The sequence below is a fragment of the Physella acuta genome, unplaced genomic scaffold, assembly GCF_028476545.2.
Source record: "Physella acuta isolate Inbredline_101_S28 unplaced genomic scaffold, ASM2847654v3 ptg000339l, whole genome shotgun sequence".
NCBI classification, from domain to species: Eukaryota; Metazoa; Mollusca; class Gastropoda; family Physidae; genus Physella; species Physella acuta.
The window spans coordinates 545827-554788 of NW_026731858.1; the positions used below are offsets into that span (position 1 = coordinate 545827).

At 30.2% G+C, this 8962-nt stretch overlaps 1 protein-coding gene across 1 annotated transcript; it reads left to right on the forward strand.

The window, feature by feature from the left end:
• Positions 1-445: 445 nt before the first annotated feature.
• On the forward strand, positions 446-8433 carry LOC131941006 (MAU2 chromatid cohesion factor homolog). The gene is given in 18 exon segments (XM_059299969.1): positions 446-713; positions 1930-1947; positions 2123-2191; positions 2408-2503; positions 2617-2739; positions 3029-3184; positions 3425-3500; positions 3597-3670; positions 3846-3936; positions 4187-4290; positions 4433-4510; positions 4644-4709; positions 4828-4955; positions 5262-5390; positions 5523-5634; positions 6084-6174; positions 6292-6419; positions 6506-8433. Coding segments are annotated over 18 exon segments (1842 nt in total). The 5' UTR covers positions 446-476; the 3' UTR covers positions 6572-8433.
• Positions 8434-8962: the final 529 nt, after the last annotated feature.

The following is an 8962-nucleotide window of genomic DNA, read 5'->3' on the forward strand; positions in this document are numbered from 1 at the left end:
CGCCTCTAAAGACATTATAGGGCTTGTAAGTAGGTCACCAACTTCTTATCATACTAGCCAGCTAGTATTTTTCAAACCAATTAAGAATATGTTTATTAAATCGGTAAAAAAAGAAATAAAGTTACTTACGCTATTGTTAGGTTATTTAAAATCGTAAAAACTGATAATTATACTTTGATAATTCACCAGACCCTGGCTAACGAGATTTCAAATTTTAAGTAAGAGTAGCAAAGAGACTTACAAGCCCTATAGGTATAGGCCTACTCATCCTTTCGACTAGTTTTTATTCCAGTATATTTATTTAACATAAAAAATACATGATTGGAAATGAAATGCAAACTGTTTATTAAATACTCTTCTATAGACTCTTCAAATAAAAATAAATAAAACAGCGTATCGAGTAATCGTATCGACAAATACTGCTACAATACATCTCTATCGATACAAGTATCGTCCATTTATACACAACAAAAAAGATGGCGTCTACTGCTGCCGCAGGCGAACAGCCATGGTACGTCTCGCTTTTGGGACTCGCAGAACATTTTAGAACATCAAATCCTCCAAATATCAGATTATGCATTCATTGCTTACAGTCTATTTTCAAATTTAATCCTCCACCTCACATAGAAGCTCGTACTCATCTGCAGCTAGGAAATATTCTCTTGACTCACGCAAAAAACTCAGACATCGCAAGAACTCATTTAGAACAAGCGGTAAATTTTTATGTTTGTTCTGTTTGTGTACAGTTATGACCTTAGAATTAGATCTAATATTCATTTATTGTTAAATAAGCTATCTTATTCAATTTTATGCGAAGCGGCAGGAGTATAGATCTAGATTTCCTGATATAATTCTGCACTTCACAACACTACTAAAAACTTAATCTTTGAATTTGAATATTTAGAAATTTTCTAAACTAAAAAAAAAATGTAAAATTTTAAAATTGTTGGAGATCTAGATCTAGATCTAGTCTAGATTAGGCCTAGATTCCAGTAAAGCACTGTTTGCAAACAGACACATTTTCTGAAAACGAAATCATAAGGAAGTGTTTATAAATGAACATAATGACAAAAGTTGTGGTTCTGCATTAAAACTTCCCGATGATTGCTTATACCAGTGTCTGACAATCAATGTGTTCATCCGGCCAATGGTCTGCAGGTGTATGCATTGTAATTGTTTATTTGTTTTTATGTCAGCACTCCCATACTCTGTATTTCTGAGATTCTATAATCTACTGTCATGAAATGAGTAGGCTAGAGTAGTAGAGTTAGATATAGAAATAGAATAGATAGATCTGGAGCTATCTATCTTGATTGGGTAAAATTATGAAGAGGATGATTTAAGAAGGCTATTCCATTATGCATTATAAATTTATACTTATTGTTATACATTACATATTTATACAGAGTCAGTCAGACCAGAGAATAATCTTAAGGGAGAGATGAAATATTGTTTAACTCATGAACACTTTTATAATATACTATCATTAAAACAGAGTATTGAAATTTGTTTTACTAGCGTCTGATACTGAGTTCACTATCTACATAAATTAACCCATAAGGCTTTTTTTAAATTTAAAAAGTAATTGTTATTGAATGTCGGCCTTACCAAACATGTATTTCTATATTCACCTCTTAGTGAGGATTTTTTTTTTAAACAAGCCTCTTTCATTACAAAGTAATAGCTTCAGATATAGCAATTTAAAAGCAGGTTTTTCTCATTAAGTTGATCCTGTAGGTTGTGCTTCTTTTTAAAAAAAACGGTATAACCAGTAGTTATAAATTAACATACTCAGAAAAAATTAATAATTACTTTTATTACTTTAAAAAAAATTAAGTTTATAGATTTTTATGTGCTTATATAAGGGTAATTGAATCATTTTGAATACTATTTATGGTTATTTCTTAATCAATATTTTTTTAATTTCAGTGGACGATTTCATCAACAGTATCCTTTGTTCTATGCAAAAATATTTGCTGAACACAAAAGCTATTGATAAAACTCAAGTTTTTTATTTCTTTGAAGAATACAGATTCAATATAATTGACATTATTAAGAATTGATACATAAGTCTAAATGATGCTGTTTTTTTATGCTTAATTTTTCTTTAACACATGCAAAGATTCCTCATATAGACGATGTTCGATTTGAATCAGCTAGTGTACTTGCCCAATTTTATACAGAAAAACAGGTAAAAGAATATGAAATCTCTAGTCAGTTTCTGTTTTAGTACTTGAAATGGTTTAGCAATATTACATTAGCATTTTTATAATTATTTGCCTGTAAATAATTTAAGTAGAATCAGACGGACAGTTGATCTAATGAGATTGATGAAAACATCACATTGAATTTTTAAAATTGTTTTAACTATTACTGTCATTTGCATTTAATTTGTACAATTTTTCAGAACATGTCTCACAATGCAAAACCAATACTACTCAAAGGTATTGATTTGTCTCAGCAATCACCATACTGGCATTGCCGTTTGTTATTTCAGCTTGCAGTAAGTTCTACAGAATTTTTTTTTACTTATTTTCGAAGTCTAAAATATTAATCCATAGATTAACTATTAACAATAGATGTTGAATTTATTTTTCCCTTACTATCTTTCCTCAGCAACTTCACACAGCAGAAAAAGATTGGGTAGCAGCTATGAACATAATGGGGATAGGTGCTGATTATGCTCTTAATGTCAGATCGGAGTATACTCGACTCCTGTTTATGTTGAGCAGAGGCATGGTACGAGAAATTCTAAATTTGCCATTGCATTTATTTTAAAACCCCTTTTTTTTAATCAAACCACCATCCTAAAAGATTTTTACTTTTTCGTGAATTTTATTAAACTGACTTTATTTTGGATTGGGTATTCCCGATGTATGAAGGAGGTACCATTAACTTCAAATTCCCAAAATGGGCATTAAATGTATGCAATGTACACTTTTCATTTCAATGATATATGTTATTAGTTATACATTGTAATAATTAAAAAGTTGTAAGTTGTGTATTGAGCTGTATTATTTTTTTCTAGATTGGACTAATAAGTAAAAATATACCATGTGTGAATGATGCAATGACCCAAGCTGGTCAGTTAATAGAATCCTTCTCAGGCAGCCCTCTACACAAAGAATATTTGAAGGTGTTTTTCTTAGTACTTCAAGTTTGTCATTATTTGATGGCTGGACAGGTAAGCAATCTAGCATTACTATTTTATTTCTTAAAAGGATATCAATGTAGAGGCCAGCTCAATCTTTTAACATTTCTCTGTGATATAATAATGGTCATCATTAGTATTCATTATTTTTCTTAATTGATATCAAGTGATTCGTAACAGTTAAATCTCAAAATGCTGAAAATAAAAAGTATAATCTAATGATTGACCAAATGGATTATTTCTTACTTTAAAGAGTTCACATGTTTGATTCAGGTTAAAAGTGTGAAGCCAGTTTTGAAACAGCTTCAACAGAGTATTCAGACAATAGCTCATAATCATTCTGATGATGGTAAGAACATTTTTATAATATCAATTTCCATGAATTGATGATAAAATGTCTAAAATAATTAAATTTATGACAATTTGTTAATATTTTTTATTTTAGAGCCAGTGGTGACAAATGAAGCAGAAATGTTTCAATGGTTACCTAAAGAACACATGTGTATACTAGTCTATTTAGTAAGTAAAAGACAGGACCACATTAATTATGTAGCTGCTATTACTAATTTCTTTTTTCAAAATATCTCCTTTATCCATCTTGATTTATGGAGTCATTACATTTTTGTTCTATCTGGGCATTTATAATTTCACATTATGGTGCATGAAAAGTAATAATTATTTTTAATGTTATCAGGTTACAGTCATGCACTCTATGCAGGCAGGATATATGGACAAGGCACAAAAATACACAGATAAAGCCCTTATGCAGATTGAAAAACTTAAATGTAAGTTTTTATAAAAAATTATTAGTGTTTTTTTTTTAATTGTTAACTAAGCTTACCAACCTGATGATTAATAATGGTATTTGAGTTAGAATTTTCAAGATGCCTGGCCATTTAAACACGGTTTTGAAACCGGCTTCTGTTTTTTTCCAACATGAAAATATGGCTAAAAATTATTTTTATAGGCAACTACACATTTCAATTCAAGTGCCTGTATTTTCATTTTTGCTTATTATTTCCTGTTTATTATCAGTTATGGATAGCAATCCTCTTCTTTCATCCTTTCAATTGATGCTTCTTGAACACATCATAATGTGTCGGCTAATCATGGGGAATAAATCAAATGCAATACATGAGGTATGTTAATTTTATCAAAGTTTTTAATTGAACTCTTAAATATGGCATTTAATTATCAAACTACTGAAAGAATTAGTTATAAAATGTCACTCAAATTTGACTTTTAATGACCAGCAATATTAGTAGTTGTTTTTTCTCCCAGATATTTCAAGCATGTCATGTTTGCCAACAGCAGCCTAGACTGTTCACTACACATGGATCTCAAATCCACACTTTGATTGTAAGTTTATTTTTGTTTTGTAAAATTTTGAAAACCTTTACAAAATGATACCGATAGCAGTTAAGTTTGTTAACTTTATACAAGCTCACTTTTAAAAGGAAAAAAAGGAATAAAATTCTAAATGTTTTTTTAGGGATTATATGCAATGTCTATGAACTGTATGGAGGCAGCTGAAGCTCAGTTTCAGACAGCTTTAAAGGTGACTTAATTTTAAATGTATTTTTATTAACATTTTGTTAACTTGTATTGATTGGGTTACCTCGTGGAATGTTTTTACCTGTTCTTCTTGTAATAAATTTCTTCATTTTGTTTTACAGATGGCAGGAGGAGTTGATTTAATAAACTTCATTAATTTAAACTTGGCCATAGTCTACCTGAGGACAAATCGTCAGCCAGAATTAATGGGACTTTTAGAGTCCATTAATCCAGAGACAATACCTACAGCGTAAGTATTTAAAACAGAAATTTACACAATCCTTTTTATAAGTTTTATATGTTACTTCCTAGTATTTAAATCTTCCACATAACTGAGTATTTATATGTTAATTTTAGGGGAAAATTGTAGCATAAATGCTGGTTCATGTTATTGACTGCAGTTCTTTTATAATTTTGTAATTGTATTTCCAATAAAGAATATATGTGTTATGTTTTATTATGCAGAAATAACTTTAAAGACATAGTTTGTTAATTAATGTTTGGGTGAATCAGTTTAAAATGGGCATTTAAAATTCAATTATGGGTGAGCAGTTAGTAAGTCTACATGTCTGTGTAATTAAACTTGCGTGAAAATGTTTTATTTCAGTTCTCACACATTAAAAGCAGCATCATACTATGTTAAAGGCTTGCAGTATTTCTTCCAAGCTAATTTTACTGATGCCAAGTAAGTTTTATTGCTTTTCATAGTATCTATAATTTTATTTAAAAAAAAATTATTGTAAAATAATCAGACTTTGGCACTTTCATTTGATGCATTATTTTGAAATTATTTTATTGTTTTAATTTTTTCCTGCAGACGTTGTTTGAGAGAAACTCTTAAGATGGCCAATGCAGAGGATCTTAATAGATTGACATCTTGCTCCTTAGTCCTGTTAGGTCACATCTTTTTATCTTTGGGAAATACTCAGGTAATATTTAAATTTATTTGCCACATCCACTTGTTCACATACTGATTTCAATATTGTTTTCTATAAGCTACCGGTATCATCAATTGTTATCCTCGTATGAGGAGTCCAAATACAAAACTAGCTATCCAAGTGCTGTTCTACAATATTTTACTTTTTAAAAATATATATATTAAGCACATACTTTAAGTTTAGTAAAAACTGTAAAATCTTAAAATTAACTAACTGGATGACTTAGAAAGTAGTATTCTCCACAAAACTATTCTAGTGATATTACAGTTTTTGCAAATGAATTCCTCAATCATAAAAAAAAATTAATTAGAAAACATTGTTTTAGGCAACTTACACACTATTGTTGTTTTACAACTGGATAGACTAAGTATACTTTGTTATTATTGATATGGATTTTTCCACTTTTCGTATAATTTTATTTATTTTTATTAAATTAACAGGAAGCCATGAACTTGGTCACACCTGCAATGCAATTAGCAGGAAAAATACCTGATGTCCATGTTCAGCTTTGGGCATCTTCCCTACTTAAAGGTACAGATAGATTCTTAATTTCCTTTGTTCAACAGATCAGTTTGCTCTTTTTTTTTGCAATAAGCATTACAATTAAGATTCTTATAATCTTAGCATAATGAAAACATGTTTCTCCAGATCTGTACAGACAATGCGGAGACACAGTAAATGAAGCTGAAGGCTATCGCATGCACACCAGTTTTTCTCAGGCCTTGCTAAAAGATCATTTCCAGTCATCTCAGATGCCAGAACATGGTGTTATACAGGTATAATTTACAAACTATCCAACTTAAAATATTACTAGCAACTATAATAGTTAGGTAGTTTTATTTATTTACATATATATTTTCAGTGGACTGATGGCCCTTGTCCTTTTCATCTGAGCAGCTCTGCATCTACTTCAAGTGCAATGTTATAAATCCTATTGTAATTTTTAAAAACAGTTTTGATTTTTAATAACTATACTCCAAAAAACAGGTTTTTAAACATTTTTATCCCACAAAACCTTGATCAGGTTATTTTTTGTTTTAAAAAAGTATGATTAAATGACCAAAAGAACATCTTGTTTCTCTGTTCCTCTATATACATGATAGTACAGATCTTCCTGCAAAGTTTTGATAACTTTTAGCTTATGTTTAATAATAAACTATGAATGTACAGCAAAAAAGAATCCTAAATATCTGATCTGCATATTTTCTTAATGTAATGTTGAAAGGATTGTGTTTACCCAGTGTAATCCTTTGTTTAATGGTTGGTTAGTTATGTGTATATACTTTGCAAAGTGTTGGCAGAAATTGGGGAAAGTGACTTGAATCTTTTATGTCTGTTATTTTGTCTCACTATTTGCATTGATTACATATTTGAGTATGTACATTAACATTTTTTAAACTAGGCCCTAGTTGGACAAAATTTTTATGTTTATCACAGCACATATGTACATAAGCATCAGAAAGAGGCTAGTTCTATTTAAAAGCAATATGATATAATTGCTAATTAGCACAATTACATTTTGAGTGTGAATTGACTGTATATACCAATGATTAACAGTGATTATAAGCAAGTGTTGTGTATACCTCTGTAACTCATATAATGGCCCGAGGCTAAAATGACTGTCTGTACATGTTTTGTATGAGTCAAATATGGTGAATACCTCTCTACTGGATGATACAATCTCTTCTCACCTTTGGCTTGTATGATGATGTATGTTGCTAGGATTGTTTGGTTAGCCTGTGATCTTCTGTTTGACATTACAACAACTATGTTGCAATTCAAAATGTAGAAGGTTTGTGCCTAAGGTCATACACATGTTTAATGGATGCTGTGCATCTGTGTTTGTATTCTTTTGTTTTTAATATCATATAATTTGATATCTATTAATTTTTACAATAAATAAAAAGTAAGTTAGTATAATTGGTATAAAATACTCAGCTTTGTCTGTTTATTAATGATTTTTTAAACATGACTAGCTGTAAAAGTTTGAATTGATCATTAGTGCTTTTATTTAAATGTTAAAGGGCAATTTCTTATATGTGTCAATACCATTTTAATTGTTAGTATGGCAGGTATTAACTAATTTCATTTTCCAATTCATTTAAAAAATTCCTGAACAAAATTTTCAGAATCTGTATGTTTTGGCTACTTTCTTAACTTTGAACATTTTTAATTACTTAAATATTTAAATAATTTAAGATAATTCACAAACTGGACTATATCAGAATACAATCATAGCTAAGGTTTTTCAATATTAAAACAATTTTACTGCTGACATCTGGTGAAAGTAGTTTTTAGTTAAGGAAATTACTATCTAAAATTAGTTGCTCATATGAAGTACTATGGATTGAATATATGCACAATATATTTTTTTACCAACTTGCATCTACAGGCCACTAGTTAAGTTTATGTTATTTTTATGACTATGTAAAAATGTTTTTTGTTACATATTTACTCTCTTGAACCATATATCTATATATTCAGTCCTCCTGTTCCATGCAATTTAATTTATCATTACAGATTATTTTTCTTATAGGAAATACACCATCTCTTAATTTTTAGTTCATACATAGTGAAATATGCATTTTTGTCATGGCTTGAAAAAAAAGAGATGCTGTATTACAGGGTGTTAATATTGTCTAAGATTTTTAATCCATACATAGAATCTCTGCTTGCAAATGTTTAAAAACAATTTTAATATGTAATTACTTGGCTTATGTTAAAGACATTACACATTTTTAATACAGAAAAAAATGTTGCATCTAATTAAAATCTTAATTCCACAAGTCATATAGCTGGGTTTTTTTAGTACTTGTGTGTTTTTGTGATTAAATGTATTTGTTCATATTATGCTAAATTATAGCTTTATAAATTGGAATGTGCGACATTAATAAGCATCCCCATCTATATGGGATATAAAGCTTTCTTGATTCAGTGCACATCTAGGACAACCAGAGGCGTAGCGACCCTTCCCGGCGCCCGGGGACAAACTTTCAATTAGGCGCCCCCTCTGGAGCAAACTTTCGATTTGCACCCCTCCCCCCTCAAACTTTCGAATTGCACCCCCTCAAACTTTCGATTGCATCCCCCCCCCCCCCTCAAACTATTTATAATGCAAAAATGACATTTTAATTTGTTTTTAAAACCCATTTTGGCGCCCCCTAAGGTCGGCGCCCGGGGACATATGTACCCCCCTGCCCACCCCCATCGCTACGCCTCTGAGGACAACAGAAGTATTATTATAATAATAATTACAAAACACTTCCCCCTTCATTTAGTGTGGTGGTGGTCATTCAGATACCAAAATTAGGCAACAGTT